Source organism: Cloeon dipterum, chromosome 4 (assembly GCF_949628265.1).
Source record: "Cloeon dipterum chromosome 4, ieCloDipt1.1, whole genome shotgun sequence".
NCBI lineage: Eukaryota > Metazoa > Arthropoda > Insecta > Ephemeroptera > Baetidae > Cloeon > Cloeon dipterum.
The window spans coordinates 19,810,119-19,830,567 of record NC_088789.1 but is presented as its reverse complement, the minus strand read 5'-3'; the positions used below and the strand labels follow the sequence as shown (position 1 = coordinate 19,830,567).

The window sequence follows — 20,449 nt, the reverse complement described above, 5'->3', positions numbered from 1 at the left end:
CGCTAAAACAACGCGCTGCTGCACAGTGTGGGCGGTTCCTTAGGGGATTTTGGATTTGATTAGCGAAATGTGACAAACACAAGAAAGAGAAGTGAATGCCTCGGCGAGGGAGACGGAGACACTTGTTGCCGAGCGGCCCGACCGACCTGACGACACCGCCGCCGCCCTCCGCCGTGCAGCCCAATGTAGAGCCTCAAGTCGAGCATCGAGCAACGAGATGGAAAACGGGACACCCTCCGTGGCCAGGTCGGCGCCGATTCCCATCGTGGTCAACTCCGAGCAGCGCAAGGAAACACGCAGAATTTTCTTCGAGGGCTCCAACGGCCATCATCAGCACAATGGTGCAAACGACGAGCCCGAGGAGGTCATCGGCGGCACGGCGTCCTCTTTCACTGGCGCCAGCGGCACCCAATTCACGGTGACAACCGTCCGAACACCGGACCCAGTGCCGGACACGAAACAAGAGCCCCTCTTGACGCCGCCGCACGGCCTCTGGAATGCGTTCAACTTCTCGGACCCAGCAACCCAGCTGACTGTCCAGTCCATCGCCTCCATGGGCATGGGATGCACCGATGGCAAGAAGCTGTACCTCCGCAGGGTGCCCACGACGGCGTCCGAACTCATCAGCATGGTCAACCCCATCGCGTAAGTCAATTTTTGTTATTGCTAAATGAATTGCGAATTTTTAGATAACATTGATTGTTTACTCTTACATTTCTTTACGAATTATTTTTTAGCACCTAATCAATATTTTTTTAGTACTAAGGTAGGAGTAATTAAGTGCTTGAAAGCGAGAGTCGTTATCGTGTTTGTTTGTCAACCAACGTGGGGTCGAATGAGTAGCTTAGTAATTGGGCCTGATGTCGTTTTGGCTGTTGGATTGTTGTTATGCTTAACACCACTCGAACGCACTTATGCTAATGCTGCTCTCTTCTCGCCAGGCGTAGATTGATATTTTAAATCACGACAAGCCTTAACTCTCATTTTCTTGACCAGAAATTTGCTAACCAATTCATGACAAGCACAAATAAATTATTATAATTAAAAACAATGAAGTAATGACACTCGACCGAATTTTTACTTGATTTCGTGCGGCATTTCATTCACATCGAAAAGATAAAGAAAAACAAGTTCGTTTTAAAAATCAATTGACAAATAAGTTGGGATTGTGTTGAAAGCTTGGTCTATAACTATTTTCAATGGTAGCTGGAGACTTTCCATTTCCTTTAATAAGACAAAACAACATTTGAATGAAAACGTTTTTTGAATGCTTTATAATTCTTATAACTCGATTTTTGATAGATGATGACAAAATAATATTCCTAGATAGGAAATTTTTGACACATCGCAGGCAATGATTATGATAGATCAGACATTGCGGTAAACGAAATCTCGACTGGGGACGAATTCGTTGGTTGATAATAACGGTTCGCTGCTTTGATAAAAGTGACTCGGCGCTAAATGCGGAAAAACAGGAAATTTCGCGAAAAAAAAACAGTTTCCGCCCGATAAGGTTAGTTATAATTTTAAAATAAGAGAAACTGCCTCTCCCCCGTGGAGATTATTCCCACTTCTCCGCAAGAACTAATATTAAGAATCTGGCAAGCGTCTGCTGGCGCCGATCAAGACAGATACGGAAAAAGCACAGCTTGCCAGCGAACGTGAAAGATATTTTTTCCCCATTTGATTTAGTCAATTTGTTCATAGGTGTGGAGAAGTAGTCCAAAAGTTTCGTTTCACTATACTAAGTATGCCAGGCACTTTCGGGCGATTTAATTTTTGTTGTGAGCCGTGACCGTACTGTTAAATTATTCCGTCATGTGGAATTCGTCAGTTTAATATGCGTGATTTATTGCCAGAGAAAATTCTCGACCCGCATGTAGCTCGCGAATTTTTCCTATTTTAGAGCTAGCCAGGTGTCTTACTGGTGAATCACATTGCGAAAATGCAAGGCTGAAAACGCCTGAATGAATATATTGGAATATTACATAACACGTGCAGGATTGTTTTTCCTTGCTTCCTGTTTTTTCATGGTAAAATAGTAATAAATGCCCGATATTTCAAGATGATGGGATTTTTTCGATTGCGTTCTTATACCAAAAATTTGTATGTGTAAAAATTGAGGTATTGATTTTTTTAATTAGGCAATGACGTTACCAACATTACTTATTATGTGGATGACGTGGAAAATAATCATGAATCTCTTGGAAAATGTATTCAAAACGTTTGTGAACTAGAATCAAACAGACGAAGATTTTCAGCACCGAGGGCCAGATGATGCGCGTTGAAATTAGTCTCCGCCGGTCAGATCCAAAGGATGTCGTTCAAATAATGTGGGCAACTTAGAGCTAGAGCTCTCTTTTACTTTCTGTACAAGTTTCGCAAGTGAGCTGTGTTAAATGAATAGCGATTTTGGGCATTTCATATAAGCCAAAAAGAGATTAAATTTTAAGCGAACGCATGACGTTTTTCTTTTAATCTTGGGGATCAATATTGACAGTTTCCATTATTTGTATATTTAATCGCAGGATAGTGTAAGTTTCTTTTTAATCATGTAATAATAAGGTAATTCAGTTATATTAAGAAATTTCCGGAAAACGCCAGACATTGTTTTATTCTATTGACCGCCCTGTAGCCAAACCCTGGCTTTTTACAGTTGACTATCTATTGATAATTATCAAAACAAGAAATATAAGCAATAACATGTTATTATTTATTTTCAAGCAAAATTCAAATGTGATCGTAGGTGGAAAATGTTTACACACGTATTTTTAAAAAAGATAAACTATTAATAAATTACTCAAAAGTGCTACAACATTGCCTGCAAGAAATTGGTGAATATTGGGGGAAAGATTTTCTAACTTCGGTTTTTCAACTGTGCCCAAGTCGTATTCATCTGTCACCGTATAATTATATAATATTAAAGAATATCCAGGATTTCCCGTAGTTTTGATAAGGATTAGATCATGACATTTAATTTATGATCGTTTGTTGTATCCAAACTGCTGGGGAACTTTGTATTTATGCATTTAAATTCTTGGCTAAAAATCAACAGTCAAATGAAACCCGCTGACAAAATATCCTACATTCCTGAAGCTTGAGATTCTTCAGGTTTTCTTTTAATAAAAAAATATAATTTTTATTGACTAAGCCTGGTTATAAATGTCCTCTACAATTTATTTGCAATGTTTTTCTATTTCTATGATTTCAATTCAAACGTCTAACGTGTGGCGCTTGGTATGGCAACATCGTGAAACCGCATTTACGCGGTGAATATAAAAGTTCTAGCAAACAAAACCACATTTTGCGGCGAGGAAGTAAGAATTGTGCGTTTTTCTGCCTGTCCTGATGCTTTCGCGACGCAGAACAAAGCATAAATTAAGCAGATGCGCATGTTTGCCGCCAGCCAACTCTACATCCATGCTCAAACAAGACAATAACTTGGGCTCCCGCTAATGCACAGGGAAAATAGAGTAGAGCCCGGTGCAAATAAGCTCCGAATTTGCTCACAGCAAAACAAGCATGACATGTGTCGATTTGAGCCCTAGATGTTTGCATTGTTGCCGTGAGGCTAAATTGTAAAGATTATTAGACTGGCAGGAATGAAAGGAAAAGCCATCTATCTAAAACCGTGACTTTAATGTTGAATCTCGCCCCGTGGATTCCTCTTAAAAATGCTGGTGATATCAATAAAATTGCATATTTTGATGCTTTAAAAGCACACTCAGAAATTAATGCGCACCATGAGATCAAAATATCGGATCTCAGTTGGGAATGAAAATTTTTCTCTCAACTTGAGATCGGTTGTAGACTTCGACCTCATGGTAAGATGAAATTTATGTATCTCAACTCAGTGAGTTTTTATATTTCGATCTAGTGGTGAGATTTCGTTTATTTTCTTACGTAGACAGTTCAAAACCATTTTGTCTAAGTGGTTTTCAACTTCAACATTATATCGCCATTCTCAACTTCAAATTTAATATAATTTATTCTATATTGATTTATTAAATCCTCCTTAAATTAAGCTTAAAATTTCAATTTTTTCTCAGGCTCAATATTTAGAGTCGCTATTTAACACAAACAAACTGACCCTATCAACAACAAAATTTTGGTGTCATTTTCCTGCTTTATGTTTTTGACAAGCAAAGACAGGAAAAGGAAACGGAACCGCGTGAAGTATTTAATTCAGATTGTTTACTCGTATTTCCTGACCAATAAAATACAATCTGTTGCAATTGGTTTGTTTAATTAGTTCAAGACGAGAATAATGGTATTCACTGCATGCTTGTCCACTTTTCTTCTTTTTCTAGTTAGCAAAAATATCAGATCATTACACTTTGTACAGGATTACAAAAATTATAACCAATCTGTGTTTCAAACGAGAATAATTAAAAATCCAATTAAAACAGCCGTACAAAGTCAATTAGCAAGACTCATCAGTTCTTTTTAGCACATCTGTTTTTGCCACTTAGCTTTAAGAATCTAATTGTTACCGATCAAAACCGGCATAATCCAATCCGTCCTTACATTCGCAATTTGTAAAAACTGATTTATACACATTTCAACCAACATTCAGTTCTCCTGCCATATAAGACTCAAATTTTACTCCTTGGTACACGATTTCTTAACCATTCCGGGACAAATTGCTAATTAGCAATTGAGACGAGTCGACTGGCCGAAGCAGAGGGGGCTCAACGTCACCAAAGAGCAAACATTTAGTAACTCGCTGCCGGCCAGGTATATATAAGTGTTAGTGTCAAAACAAGTGAGGCATCACGCGAGTTGCCCGCGCCCAGTGAATTATTGTCCGCTTTTATTGGGCTATTTTACATCAATGAGGTAAGTCACGGTGTCACGGTGACGTCAAATCGGTACGTTCTAGCAAAATACGGCGGTCCGCGTCGCCTGCTTGTTTGCTCCAGATCGTCTGGGCCGCGAAACCCGTCTGCAAATGCGACAGATGTTATGCAATTTCCCACCCAATTTCCTCTTATCAAGAAGGTAAAACTGCTGATACGGGCATGTGTTGTGAAGAAAGATCCAATTGAACAACTCTCGCGCTAGCTCTGGGAGCAAACAATCGAGAAAGAAATTTCGTTTGAATTGGACCGGAGCTGTTGATGTTGATCACGCGCTCAGCGAGTGCTATGACCAACAGCCGTGCAATTTGTTTTGCGAAAACAAAATTAAAGAAACGTACAGGCAGGGAAATTGAAAAAAATTAGTAAATATTACGAATTACTAAACTGCACTAATCTTACTCAAGGAAGTTTGAAATCCTTAAAATTTTAAATCATCAAAATGGTACACGGATTTCACTTTTTTTAAATGCTTCTGAATTTTAAAGGCTTTTAATTTTAGTTATGATTGTTGCATCGCGGGGATGACAAGATTTCTCGTATTCTCTTTTCGTTTTGTGCTCAGGGACGGACTTTTTAAACGACAATTAATCCATAATTTTTTGCAGCTATATAATAATGTTCAATAAATTTTGTTTTAAAGGTAAAGTAATTCTGATCCGAAGCTTAACTTTACAGTGCCGAGTAGTGGAATGTTTTTTTTCTTCTCAGAAATTACACCACTCTCCCGTCCTCGTGAAAATCAGTGAAATTTCGCAAATTATTAGTTTTCCGTTTGTTTTTCGTTTCTTCTAATATCAATTTATTGAAAACGTGATAAATGTCAGTGTTTGACATTCATTCAACGTATAATTTTAAACACCAAACACGTATTTAGTCACTCTGTTGGCGTAAATTTTGAAAAACAAACAGTCGGTGTACTTTCCCATTCAATGCCGCTAGGGAGATTGTTTAAATAAAGAACTAAAAAATAATTTGATAAAGTAGGCACGTAAGAAAGCACGACAAATTAAATGCTAAAACGGTGCTACACGGATGATAAGAAAATTTCACGTAAGTTCAAGACAATTAAAAAAGCGGCGAGGCACGTTATCACCAACTGCCGCAAAATTAAATCTGCAGCTCACACACTCTTGAGCAAACAAACTTTTTCCGCAGACGTGGAATTTCTTGCGCACTATTGGAAAATAATATTGCGTAGCTGATTATCAGGAATGCACGCACGCCGGTCATCAGGCATTGTGTGCAAATGCTCTACTGACGCAATTAACACTTTCTGTGCCGAGGGTGGAATCGAGAAAACGCAGTCTGTGCTTTTGACTACAAAAGTTAAGGTCGTTTGTGGGTCATACTAAACCGCTTTTTAATAATATATAATTTTTAGACTGATATTCTTTATTTGTTTAACAGTTTAGACTGCAAGAAAGATGGTTTAATAGAAAGATATAAGTATTTTTTAACTATCCGCTTCTTTCCATTTTTGTATGTTAAAGTTTTGTTAATTCACGAGTTATTAATAACTAGAAGTTTGAGCAAATTATTTACTGTCTTTTGTTATTTCTATTTTAAGCTCAAGTTTATTCAGTCTTGTAAAGTATTAATTAACTAAAATTACCATATATTTTTTTTATTTAATAAATATATACGATTAATGAATTTTACCCTTAGACGTAACATTTCAAAATTTAAATCCCTAAATACGTTGTCTTGAAATAATTAAAAATACGTGCCCTTTTTGAAATCTAAATTATTTTAATTCATTTAACTTTGAAATAAACAATGAACAAAAATTGTGGCATCACGCACAAAATATTCTTTTAAAATTTCCGATTTTTCAGGTTTTAGTTTATTTTACCTGTTTTGCTCATCTCAAAATTTGTCTTAAGTTTTAGAAATGCCTTTCTTTATTTCACAGCTATTCTAAGTTGAACGAACAAACAAATATACACTAACAACAACTCTCTGATTTTTCTATCTCATGGTGAGATAATATTTTTAGAGTGACATTTTTCAAATACCTTAATCGCATTTTGCAACCATTTTATTTAACTGAATTGAAGTTGTAAAAAAAAAATTGCCTGAGAAGCACACTATCCGTGTTGTTTTTCTCTTTTATTTTAGCGCCGACGAGCCTTGCTAAATTTCAGTTTCGCCAAACGCAAATTTACCGAGGCTAAGCTGGTATGGACACAGGAGGGCGGCGAACAAGACACGAATTGACATATGCACCGCGCGGCGAGAAGTGTCAATAATTTGAGGCATGCGATAAACGCTTTATGCTGACTTTTTTACGACCGCGCCGCATGACGAATGATGGAGGGTGGAGGGCTTTATTTAATTCGGCGTGGCAACGCAAGCAGCCGGACGCATTAGCATATATGCATTAACGCCTTACTCGGCAGCCCCTCGAGTCATGTTAATCACTTATTTGGTCGTGCCTCGCTCGCCAACGACGCCAGTGCCGGTCACGACTGAGATTGACCGTTCCTGATTGTAATCGAAACCGCGCTCAGGGTGTCAAAACGCAACCTTTCAACCGATTTGATACACCTGCACAGCAGCAGGTGGAGTTTTCATCTCAATCTTGTCTTTGGTTGGTAATTTGAAAACAAAACCATTTGAAATACAAGAAATAGGTTATATTTTTCAGCAGGGTTTGCTTAATTAACTATATGTCCACGCACGGCCAGATTTTTTCATGAAAATATTGCCCGGTTTTACCATAGGATGTTGAAGTTTCAAGGGTAATACGCTTCCGTCCCAAGAATTTTTGTTAGAGGATTTTTTTATATCATAGTGGGATTTCCTAAGGTCTCAAAAATAATTGTAGAAACAGGTGTGTTTCTTTTTTTTTGCGGAAATTACCGAAAAAACAAACCGTCATGGCAGTCTTTTTCTCAGTTATTCTCCTCTTTTTGAAATCCTGTTTTTCTGTCTTCATCACGTGAAAACAGTCACGACCTCTATCTGTTGAACTGCGTGTGACAATTAATCTTCATTTGCGCGCAGCCGTCACTACAAATTGGCCACCAGAATGAGTTTGGCGTTGCGGCAAGCGCGAGACGGGTTAATTATGTTACGGGGTCAAAGATGACCCCAACCGGTCGCGCTGGGTCAATCTGATTTGCAGCTGCAAAGCGTTCGCGCGCATTGTGTCCCACTTGAAATCATTTGGAGCGTGTGCTATTCGTAACGCAGGCAGCAAAACGCGTGGTCCATTCTCGCTTTCACGATTGGGTATCAAATAGATTGCTAGTGATCTATTTTTATCGCCTCTAAAGGTTTACATTGCAGGCTGAACAATTGGAAGAAAATTTTCTTGTCTAATTCAGCTAATCCCACATGGAAAAAAATAATTAATTTAATTCAGTAGATTTGCCTATAAGCTATAAAAATTAGCATTCTAAAACTATCACATTGTTAGTTATAATTTTAAATCTTCATATTCAAACAAAGGAGCATGATAAAATTGACTGACTCTATACTATTTAATTATTTTTGTACTCATTCAAACCCCGCATTCTCACTTTTATGCGAAAAAATTTTTTATTTTGATTTCACAAGATATATTTTTTTTTCATTGGCAGTTAACTTTTAAAATCAAGATCTTTTAATGAAGGCTGTAAAATCTTCATAGAGAGCATCAGCAATTTAATCTTTGAGTTGGTGACCAAATAAAAAGAGTCGTCATGTTCTGTTTCTATGTATTTAAACAGAAGCCTCCTCATACGTGAGATAAGCCAGAGCTCACATTTCTTTTAATCAGACACAAATCCTTTTGTCATGTTGCCCATAATCCCTGTTAGCTTCACTGACCATAAATCACTCTGGCTTTTTTTGTATCAGGAGGATACCAGCAGATGACGATTCGTCGTGCAGTAGCTTCTCAGACAGCGTCGGTCCCCACGGGGGAACTTACCGGCTGCCCAGGAGACAGCACTGGTCCAGCAAAGTGGAATTTGTGCTCGCTTGCGTCGGCTACAGCGTCGGCCTCGGCAACGTGTGGCGTTTTCCCTATCTCTGCTACAAGAGCGGAGGAGGTTTGTCGCATGAAATTAATTAATGCTCTTAATAAAATCGAGTTTTTAGGAGTTTTTCTAGTGCCTTATTTTCTAATTTTGGTGATATGTGGCATTCCTATGCTGTACATGGAGCTTGCCGTCGGGCAGTACACAAGGAGAGGACCCATTGGTGCCATTGGCAAGCTTTGCCCCCTCTTGAAAGGTAGGATATTTATAAATCCATTTGGTAAGAAAAAAGGAGAATTGTATATTTTTAGATTAAATATTTTCTTATCTCTATGACAAATTACCAAAAGAGGGAAGGTCAAAAGCTTAGAAGGGAGCTAATATTTTCAAGTCGACTCCACAATATTAATTTTTCCCTCTCTAAAATGACTCATTTAGTCCGTTCAAAATGTGTGATGGTAAAATTAAAAAAATTCTTTAAAAGATATTTAAATTTCCTAATTTCCTATTTAAAATGTGCATGCTATATATACCAATTTGTAAAAAATTGGGTAAGGCTAAATAATTGTAGAAAAGGGTATGGTTATTAAAAAAATTAATAAATTTATAATCCCGCCCTTTTGTGATTGCAGGAGCTGGTCTTTCATCAGTCGTAGTATCGTTTATCATGTCCACTTACTACAATGTAGTGATAGCCTGGGCGCTCTATTACTTTTTCACCGCTTTCAAGTGGGACCAGCCATGGAAGGAGTGCGGCCACCGGTGGAACTCGGACTCGTGCTGGCTCCCCTCGCCGCACGCAAACACGAGCAAGCCCAACGACTCGCACACCCCGTCGCAAGAGTTTTTTGAGTGAGTACCAAGTACCAGCTCTCCTATCTACTGCGGTTTGCGCCACATAATGTGCATGCATGCCTTCGAGCTGTTTGCTTTTAAATTTAATGACGGTGTGATTGATACGGCTGCCGGCCGCAGACACGCTGAAATAAATGCATAAGTGGTTTTAAATTGATTGATTTTATCAGCTTGCAGCAAACGGCCCGAGTAGCATGATATTATTGTTGTTTCAAAACCGACTCCGAGTGAGCTCATGAGCAAATTTTGCAATGTGTGTCGGTAAACAAGAGGCTTAATGAACGGCCACTTTGCAAACAATCACTTCTGCTTTTTGTAAACTAATTTTATCGCGCGTCGAGAAGGCTGAAAATCGGTACAGCGCAGGAATAACTGAATTTTAGACTTTTTTACGGACTTTTAATAAGGACGGTTTCCAGGCTGATTTAAACGGATTTTCAGGTAGCTGTTTATAGCGCAATTAGCAAGTATTTGGCATTTTTCTGCGGAAACTCAATTTTCATCGTCTTTTTATGGAAGGTTTTAATTTTATAGAGGATAATTTTAAATAATTAGGAATAAATGTGAAAGCTAATCTATTTAGGCGTCTAAAAGCCAATAATTTAATTCGGGCTACATGAAAAAATGGGAACGAATCATAAAAATTTAACAGATGGAATAGGACTGCCAAAATTATTTTAGAAAAGCATATTCTATTTTTTACAAATTTACAGTCAATGAATTTTCTAACCATGCGTCGTCAGACATAGCTTAAGACGGTTTAAAACATTGAACAGGAATTCTAATTAATCCCACTTAATATGCTTCTTGATTTATCGCAACCGGAAAAGACGTTTCTAAAGCTCTGTGAGAAATGCCGCTTTTCTCAGCTGGAATGCGTGAATCGCCTCATTTAAGCGAAGTAGCTCAATAGTCTTCTTGTTAAGGAGCGTCCACTGTTTGCAGAAGCAGCGGCCTGCACTGATAGCGAGATAAGCTTATTTGATTTTCCCGCTCAGTGCGTAGAGGACCTCTCAAGTGAGAAAGGTGCAGGAAGTGCAGTTGGGTGCAACTGCGGCGACGAAGATCAGCTAATTAGCCGCTGGACGCAAATCGTGCGATGCGAATGCGAATGCATGTCACCTTTGTATGTATAATTATATCAGCGTTGCCCTTCTGCGTGCAATCCGCAAGAATGCAGCTGCCTGTCTTATTCCTATTCCGCGCTGCGGTGACAATGATCATAACTCCTGACGTGCGTGTCGCGTTTTATTACCAAAGCGAAATCCTTCGGAACGGGAGCTGCTGGAAATGGCGTTAAATTTCCTTAATGACTTCTTCTTGTCGTTTGTTTCGTTATTTATCAGTCTACGCGCGTCTCATTCCTCATACCAACTGTTTTCTTATTTAATGGAATTCCTTTTTTCATTATCACTCAATAAAACGTAATAAAAGGAGCCATTCAAAATATCACGGTTGAGTACAAAACATAGCTTTGAATATTAAAAGGTTTTAAGTGAATATTTCAAAGATTTCGCATATCCATGCCAATCAGGGTTTGGCCGAAAGACAGACGATTTTAAATGAACAAATCGATCTTTGTGGTTTTTTGGGTATTCTCATACGTTTATTGAAAAATTAAAAACAAGATTCCCACTTTAACATGGTAGGATAATCTTGAAAACATTTTCGTTTCGCTGTAACTTTTAAATTTGTCGTTTCTTGCACACGTTTTAAACGCTAAAAATCTACAAAAAGTAAAATAATCGATAAAGAGCGTTTTATTGAAAGGTCACTTATTGATTACTGTTGATTTATCCTACTTTTCGTCGCTAAAAATTATCCAATTAATTGCCAATTTTGCTTCATTGGCGTTTTATTATCAAATCTGTTTTAATCTGCTGAGCACCTCCCGTGCAAATCCCGCTATACAGGGTCGCAATAACACCGCCAACTACAGTATTTTCAGTCACCCGACATTTTTTATTTACAGTACTAAGCAAATTATTCTGACCTTTAACCAATATTATTTTTTCTAAAATAACCTTTAAACTATCTGATCTTTCAATTTACACTTGTTCGTGATTTATGCGGAAAATTTGAAAAAAATATCACCATCAGGTACAGGAGTTAATTGCTTAAATAATTACTTACGTGAGAAAATTTAGCCGCATCATTGTAGCTTTTCGACAGAAAACTTTGCTCTTCATAAGATAAAATTACGAAATAAAATTTTTAGCAATTGATCAAACAGTGAAAAGCACTCTCAAAAATCCTAATCAACTTGACCCAAAACTTCTTTTATCGCTGTCTCAGCTGAAAAAAAACTTTTGATTGCTTTGGTAATTGAGGCGAATAATCTAATTGATAAGAGACCGATTTTCGCACATAAATAGCGTCAAGCACTCTGGCTCAATTTGCATCAGACAGTGGCGAGGAGAGGAATAATAAAATATGTTGTATGCACACTTGTACACACATAAAATACCCGACGTGCGGCCACAAATTATGATCCTCTGCGTGACAGGCCATTCGAGCAGCAAAGTATACTTTTATTGCATTTGCGGTAAATCAGTGTCTCCATCTGCAGACCTTGATGGCTTATGAAAATTACGATATTTCTCATTCACCCGACTCTCATCAGCTTGAGCGAGTGGCTTTTGGCGCCGATTTCGTCGGCAGGCGCCAGCTTGCTTGCTTCTTTTTTCATAAAATTCGCATCACGAACAATCAAATGCTTTTAGCCACGCCAATCGCTGTGCCACGCATTCGTAATTCTGGCGACCAACAAGTTGTTCGATTGTGGAACAGTGTTTCGAGATTGGAAGAGGCGCCGGAGCTTAATTTTTTATACTGACTTGTCATGAAATTTTATTTTACACGTCTGGATGTTAAGTGCAGTTCGACTGAACGTGCTCTGAAAGCAGACAAGTGGCCAAGAATAAATTGTTCTCGCTTTATTTAATTTTTTGTGAAAGGTTTTGACCATAACAAAAAATAATAACATTAATCCGAGGAGAGAAGCCATTTGTAACTTTCTGTTTCACTTCAACTTTTATCTCTGAGCTCTGAGTTCTTCAAATCACGAGGTGGCTGCGCTTCCACATTCTTGGCAGTATTAAGTAGGAGCAAAATTTTTGATTTATAAATTGAATCCAATACAAAATTTAAAATTAAAACCTAATTTTTCTTTTTAACTCAACAAATTGACAGCTTCCCAAGCAGTGATGGCGTAATTAAAATACGAATGGACCAAAGAAAATTTAATTACATTATTCTTCTGAGTGTAAAGCATTTTAAATCGTCTACGTTCGCATTTCGTAACAAAATCTCTTTACCTATCAGAGGGTAGAGAAAATATTTTTGTTTATTTCCGCAGAAGCAAACAAATCATGCACCCATAAACGGTCAGCGTGCGAGCAGGGAAATCGAGTTTGCGCGGCACTTTGATTGACAGCCGGCCTTGTTAAACGGCCTAACGCATTAAATCGTCGCCGACCACGCGTGACTCGCCACCGAGTGACAATGAGTGTCACTCGCATTTAACTCCACTTCCATTCAGCTCGCATCCATTATTATTATTATTTGCCACCACTCGAGTGCACACAATATTAATTCTCGAGCATCTCATTTGTCCGTTGCTGCAATTTCCAGTTGCGAATCAAGACTCGAGTGTCAGAGTAATTTTTATTGTATGCGCGCGGAGGTGGAGAGCAACCGACAATGAAATTCATCTTCTCGTCAACTTGTGTGTGTGTGTATGCTCGTGTGATTATTGTTCATTCTCGACCGCACTTCAAACAAAATGACAGCTAGAGACGACCAGTACTCCTCGCAATTATCACCTCCTAGAGGAAATACTGCAAACCAAAGCCTCCATTGTCTCCGGACTGCGTTTCAGACAAAGATTGTAATTGGACGGTGACAAATAGGGAAACCCCCTCAGGTTCTTTACATGTGTTTATCTCAAATGATAATCATGAAAAAAGTAAAAATTGACCAGCAGAACGTTATAATAAGAATTGTATGACTTTCAAAACAGAATAAAACACCCACAGTTTAAAGATTTTTTGTAACCCAGGATATAATTGGAATTTTTTTAGAAAGGCTTATTCTTTAACGTTACAATTCCAGCAAATTCAGACAAATTATCAGCTGGTGCTCCTCCAGCCTCCTACAAAAAATTCTCGTCACCACCCTAAAAAATGTTTAAACAAATTAATCTAAAGGAAAGAACCACTTTTCACTTAATTTTTGTCTCAAGAGATAGTAACACAAGTTAGCTGATTTTTGTTAGTAAACTTTTAGAATTTGGATCAAAATATTTCTAGGTTTAATGACAGGATTAAGTCAAATAAGTCTTAATAGTGCGTTCGCTTATTGTAAGGGAAAATACTAAAAAAATGTCGAGTTCAATTTATAGATTTTATCCACAGACAAAAAGTGAAAGGTGACGTAATTAAGAAGAAAATCAATTTTTCTTTACACTTTTTGTGAACGAGAAATCATTCACTGTGAGAGTGGCCTTAAAAGCATTCTTCATTTAGTTCTTGTTTGGCTGGGAGACGATGGCCTGGTCTCATGTGAAAAATATTATAGCCAGCAACAACAGTCTCAGGCTGGCCCAAATCAAATTTGTCTCAATCAAAGAACAATTAGGCGCCTTTCAAATCCAATTAAGTTTTTTACATGTCCAGACTGTCAGCCGGAAATTTGCTACATCTCATTGTCAGTGATGGATATTTTATTAATTCGATTGACCTTATATATTGAATAAACTATTCCTCGCATGGACTTTCGCAATGCAGACATTTTCTCATTAATCTTAATTTGCGGGGAATTTATTGTAATCCCTTTGTACTAGGGCAATCTTAATTGGATTAGCAAAATGCTGTTTTGTTGTACGTTGAAAGAAAAAAGGAAACAAGTTTTACCTTGAGCGATAAGACGTGTGTTGTTTTATTCTTTTGAATAGTGAAGCTGCTTGACTCGGGCGCTTTTAACATTTTTCTCTTTCAACATAATACATGTATATTGTTCGTCGAATTGCGCAACTATCTTGGATATTTATGGGAAGGTTCAAAAATAAAAGGACCCTTTTTCCTGGAACCTCCAAAACGATTGTGGTGGAGAAACAGTGCTCTTATTTATTGCACAATGTTTTAAAGTTAAAAATTATTATGTAATTAATTAATAAACATAGGGGTTTAGCTTTAAAACGCGCTAAAAGCACTTGAAAATCGATTTTTTTGTGACATCCGTTTCTGGGGTCGCTAAACTATTGCTGCTAACTGATAAAATTTGTCGTTAAAGAGCAGCTGTTTAAAAGGAGAGAAAATTTTTACGACGACCACAGAGAAGGGATAAGAGATCCAAGTAAATCTAAGCAGCACTGGCTGTTGTTAGTGCATTGAAACCTGAGTTTTATCGACATTTTAAGGGTCATGTTATGTAATGTCGAAAAAATGTAATTTTTATGCGCCAAGCTATAAATTCTGAAAATCAGAGCGCCGTTGGAATTTTTTGAAATCGGCCCCTGTATTAGCCGATAAGCGCTGAACAAAGAGGGTGGCCATAGTGTGACGTTATCACTGCTTAGGGTGTCAAAGATAAGGATGCGTCGAGTTTTAAATTGATTATTGGATTTTCCTTTGTTACTCAAGCTTTTTAAACCGAAAAATCGGCAAGGAACAACAATTAGAGCGTCTCCTGAACATTAGTGGCTGTGACACTGATGAGGTCACAATGTTGCCGCTCTCTTTTCGGCGTTTGATGGCTAACGCGGAGGCTGACTCCTAAAATTCCAACGCCACTCCAATTTTTAGAATTTTTAGCTTAACACATCAAATTATCTATTTTTATATCCATATGTCCTTTAAAACACTTGGCTATATCGCTCTTCAAAGTTTGGTCAGCTTGCTCGCAGATCCTAAACCCAAGCAGTAATTCCCCAAAATTGCTCGGCTCATGTTCCACGAGGAAGAAAGGGTCCGGCAATGAGGGGTGAGCTGACCTCAGACCTCATCGCCCGTCTAATCGGTTGCACGAGGTGACAATCAGCGCGCGATGGTCATTTCACTTCCCTTCGTTGTCATTATCTATAGAGCGAGCGAAATGATAATGAGCATTTTTTCGCTCCTCGCGTTGCCCGTCCAGCCAGCGCCGAGCAAGCGAGCGATTGACTCAACGCAAAGAGGAAACCGGCCATTTAGCATTTTGAATGAGGAAACCGTGGGCGCCGCGCGCTTGTGCGTAATGCAATGCAAAACGAGCTGCCGTTTGAAATAGCCACCTCAATTGGTCGCTACTTGCCGCACCACCACTGCACTTATTGCTAATTACTCGCCCCCAACTCATTTCAGCATAGTTAAGATTTTCTTTAAATAAAATTTAAATTGCTGCACAGTTATTGAACAGCTTAGAAATGGATTTTTTGAAGACACTTTGAATCAAGCAGATAACTTGAAGGGTAGGGAATCTAAGACAGTCGAATATTTTTTCTAAGCGCCTGATCAAATGAATTTTTAATATAAATATTTTTTAGCCACACTTGATGCTGCATAACCCCAGAACATCCTTGTCGCCAATGCATAAACCAATCCCAAAGGACTCAGTTAGAGCCAAAATTTACCTAGGTATAGCAGTTGGATAGGAATCTATCTAAATTTGACAGCAATGCTCCTTTTTTTAAAAAAAAAAAAAGTTTAAGTGATTTGTAATTGCCTTAAATGTTAATTTGGTCAGAGAATCGACCTGAAAAATATTGGCAAAAAACCGTTTAAAATGACTTTAAAACCGTCTAACAATCCAAACCCTACGAGATGAAGCTGTTTTTGCGTCAGATCATGCACACAGTAAATTGCTTAATCTGGACGGTAATCTGCTCACTAAGCGACACCCGTGCCTTGGCGACGGTCTTTCTGCAGTGACACCTAGCACGTGTGCTCACGTCTGCTAATCTCACTTTTAATAAGTTCACTCCTTTGTTTACATCGTGACAAGCATAACACCATAATTTACTCTCTGCTTACATGTTTATTTATTTGCGACATGGGTGTGCAAATTAAATAATTTATTTTGTGTTTTAATCTTAGCCGACGAGTGCTGCAGATGACAGCAGGAATTGACGACTCTGGAACGATTCGATGGGAGCTTGTGGCTTGCTTGGTCGTTGCCTGGCTGCTCGTTTACTTTTCTCTGTGGAAAGGCGTCAAGTCCTCTGGAAAAGTAATTTCATTTTTACTCTTATAGATTTGTTGTTAAAGAAGTTTGTTTCAGGTATTCTACATGACAGCAACATTCCCATATCTGATGATTTTTGCATTTCTCGCCCGCGCTTTGACTTTAGAAGGGGCCTTAGAGGGCCTTCGGTACTTTTTCCAACCGAAATGGGAGCTCTTGGCCGGGGCAGAGGTAAAATTTCATAATATGATATTCCATTTTGTTTCTATCAGTATAAATATTTTATAATTACACATAATGACTAAAAAAGGTGGACATTATCAGAGGACAGTCCAACTTTTTCCCCCAGAGATAACCGGACTTGTGTAAACATCAATTTTTATTTAAATAACTTGAACCAGGAATCTTAATTTTCTACGGTTGAAAAATCTGGGCATTTCTCGTTTCAACTGTTATTTTCTTCCACTTTACATCAAGTCAATATTTTCGGATAAACGCACAATTTTGAGGCATTGCCGTTTTTTTAATGACTTTTAGTAATTTGACTTCCGCATGCCTTTTTCCATACCAAAGTAGTTTTAGCTTTCAAAATGCCCTTTCATGAATAAAAATCAGACTGAAAAAAATTATAGGCCTTTTAAAATTTCCTTCTAGCCACTCAGGCTCTTAACACACCTTTAAAAAACGGGATTTCAATGTAAAAAACAAAATGTCTAAGAATGTAATATTTTCAGGTTTGGATTAACGCTGCAGCTCAAATATTCAACTCAATGGGCATCGCTTTCGGTTCTGTGATATCATTTGCCAGTTACAACCGATTCAACAATCAAATCGTGTTCGACACGTTTGCCGTGTCATTAGTGAACGCGCTGACCAGCATTTTGGTGGGCATCTTTGCCTTCGCCACCATCGGCAACATAGCCTGGGAGCAGAATACTAGCGTCGACAACGTAGTCACAGACGGTGCGTACCACTCATTTTCTTCTCTTTCGTGGATTGTTGCTAATTTTTGCGCTTTGCAGGCCCTGGGCTGATTTTCGTCGTGTATCCTCAGGCGCTGGCACAAATGCCTCTGTCTCAATTCTGGTCAGTGCTCTTCTTTTTCATGCTGTTGTGCCTTGGTCTTGACAGTCAGGTAAGGAAAATGTTGCAAATTACTATAAAAATCTTTTGATGTTTGAAGCATTTGATATAGGAGTTATCTTTTAAATTTTGCTGAATCCCTTTGTGACCTTGCTGTAGAAATGGCACTCTACAAGTCAAATAGAATAATTAATTCCTGAGTAAAAATTATTAAATGTAAAAAATGAAGCTAAAATTCCAATTTGACCTGCAGGTGAATTTATGGACTAGACCTCGCTGTATAAAATTTTTTTAAAATAATATTTAGGTAAATTAACAGCATGCAAATCAGCATTTGAGAGATTATTTGTTTTCTTATACTAAAAAATATTACGAATATATACCAATATCACCAACAAATAACTTGTTTGTGGCTTGGAGAAATTTATTTTCGCAGATATTCCAATTTATGTTAAAATTTGACGTGATTTTGTTATATATTTATGTATATTATATATCATTCTTTCCTTAGTTTGCCATTGTGGAGGTTGTGGTCACTTCCATCAAAGATGGATTCCCAAATTGGATCAAACGCCATATGAAGTGCCATGAAGTTGTTGTCTTTGTGATTTGCCTTGTTTCGTTTCTCTTTGGCCTTCCAAATGTGACCCAGGTATGGATTCAACTTTTTTACTAATGATACGTAAACTATTAAGATTTGTCGTTTAAATTTTTGGCAACTTTATTGAAATCGTGTAGTATCCAACGAGCTTATGCTGCTTTATTTCAATTAAAAAAACAAAATTTGAAATGACTGCTTTTTAACTGACAAGATGGTATATAGAATATTTTGTTTAAAAACATACTATTTTTTTACTAGGGAGGCATCTACTTTTTCCAACTGATAGACCACTACGCCGCTTCTATCTCAATAATGTACGTGGCGTTTTTCGAGATCATCGCCGTATCATGGTTCTACGGAGCGGGTCGGCTGGCGCGAAACGTTCAAGAGATGACAGGCAGACTGCCATCACTCTACTTCCGCTTTTGTTGGTGGATCGCCGCCCCTGTCCTCTTGATGGTGATTTTCCATCCATTTCGGCATTAAACTCTCTCCTGAACACATGTGTTTTCAACAGGCCGTGTGGGTGTTCAGTCTGATCGACTACACGCGTCCGACCTTCAACAATGGCACTTACCTGTACCCGCCGTGGGCAGAGGGCATCGGATGGATTATCGCCTCCCTGTCGCTCATCTGCATCCCCCTCATGGCGATAATTGTCCTGGTTAGAATGCCAGGAAAGTCTTTCTGGGAGGTAAGGGTTTCTTATTATTCAGTTGATTATTTCCTTTGCCTTTTTTTGTAAAATTTATTAGGAAATATATTTTTGACTGTTTTTAATTGTTTTTACAAGGTTAACTTGGATTTGTTCCGCTTGCAATTTTATGCATTTAATGTAAAGAAAAAATTGTACTTTTCAATGCTTCACAACATTCAAACACATCTCTCTTTGTAGAAACTGCGCAACTCTGTGAAATCTCACATCTACGAGTGTCCCGTTTGCGGGTCGTCCGACTTCTGCGAGCACGCGCCAGGGGACGAGAGAGTAGTGGACCCAGTCGAGATGGAGCTGACTCCGAAGACAGCCATGTCATCGCCAATGACAAATGGACTAGAAAAAGTGTGACCAGCAATAATTAATATCTTGTATCAACCATCGCTCTGCTCGGAGCATTGAATTCTTCTTTCACCGCACTAGTAGTTTTAATAATCATCGTAGACTGATTCTCATTTAAAGCGTTTACCTGTCAGCAATACTTTGAAGTAGTCGTTTTATTAATTACAATACGCACAATTGATACAATTAGAAGTAAGTCAGAGCTTGTGTTTAGGCCCAACACTTTCTTTAAAGTAATCAACCGCGAGGCCTTTCACTCAGAATATAACTCAATGAACTGTAATGTGACAAATTTTAAAATTTACGGACGTTTTATTCAGCGACAATATTAGTTATTAAGGTCATCACCATGTGCACGCAATTATTTACCAAATTTCACTGTGCAATACAGCAATAATTAAAATATCTCTTTTGAACTTAAATTGCAGATAGATTTTACGCAAACAACGTAAAGATTGGGCCTCTTTGATAATGTCAGCCATGAGCCCAAATGTATTAATGATCTTTTGAATATTTTTTGACGGCATCAAACTATCAAAGATGTTGCCGCTGGAATTGATAATATTAAATAAATATCATCTGAGAAAATATTTTTAAAAATGTCAAAGAATGTGCAATAAAAGTTATTATTAACCTGACAAAAATGTGTTTTATTTTGGCTGTGAGTCAAGGAAATTTTGCAAATTGATTTTGAAGATGTTTTTTACACTCGCATATATTGTGTTTATTAAAATATTAATTAATTTAATTGTTTTTTAAGTACGCTTGGAATTTTTTTGCAACTTTATGCGTTCAAAAAAATTTAACCATTTTAGAAAAAAAAATCTTAATCAGAACTCAATATTCTTGAGTATACGGCTTCTAA

At 37.9% G+C, this 20,449-nt stretch overlaps 1 protein-coding gene across 2 annotated transcripts; it reads left to right on the top strand.

Moving 5' to 3' along the window:
- Positions 1-34: 34 nt before the first annotated feature.
- On the top strand, positions 35-20,228 carry ine (inebriated). Of its 2 annotated transcripts, none has more exons than XM_065487985.1 (12): positions 35-645; positions 8,706-8,899; positions 8,949-9,083; positions 9,460-9,679; positions 16,756-16,888; positions 16,940-17,074; positions 17,578-17,806; positions 17,866-17,978; positions 18,438-18,578; positions 18,786-18,986; positions 19,045-19,221; positions 19,423-20,228. In XM_065487985.1, the coding sequence occupies exons 1-12, from the start codon at positions 218-220 to the stop codon at positions 19,591-19,593; spliced, it is 2,277 nt and encodes a 758-aa protein (XP_065344057.1). In that variant the 5' UTR covers positions 35-217; the 3' UTR covers positions 19,594-20,228. The 2 variants fall into 2 exon arrangements, with proteins under 2 accessions (XP_065344057.1, XP_065344058.1); XM_065487986.1 differs by lacking the exon at positions 35-645 and adding an exon at positions 4,761-4,839.
- The last annotated feature ends 221 nt before the right edge of the window (positions 20,229-20,449 follow it).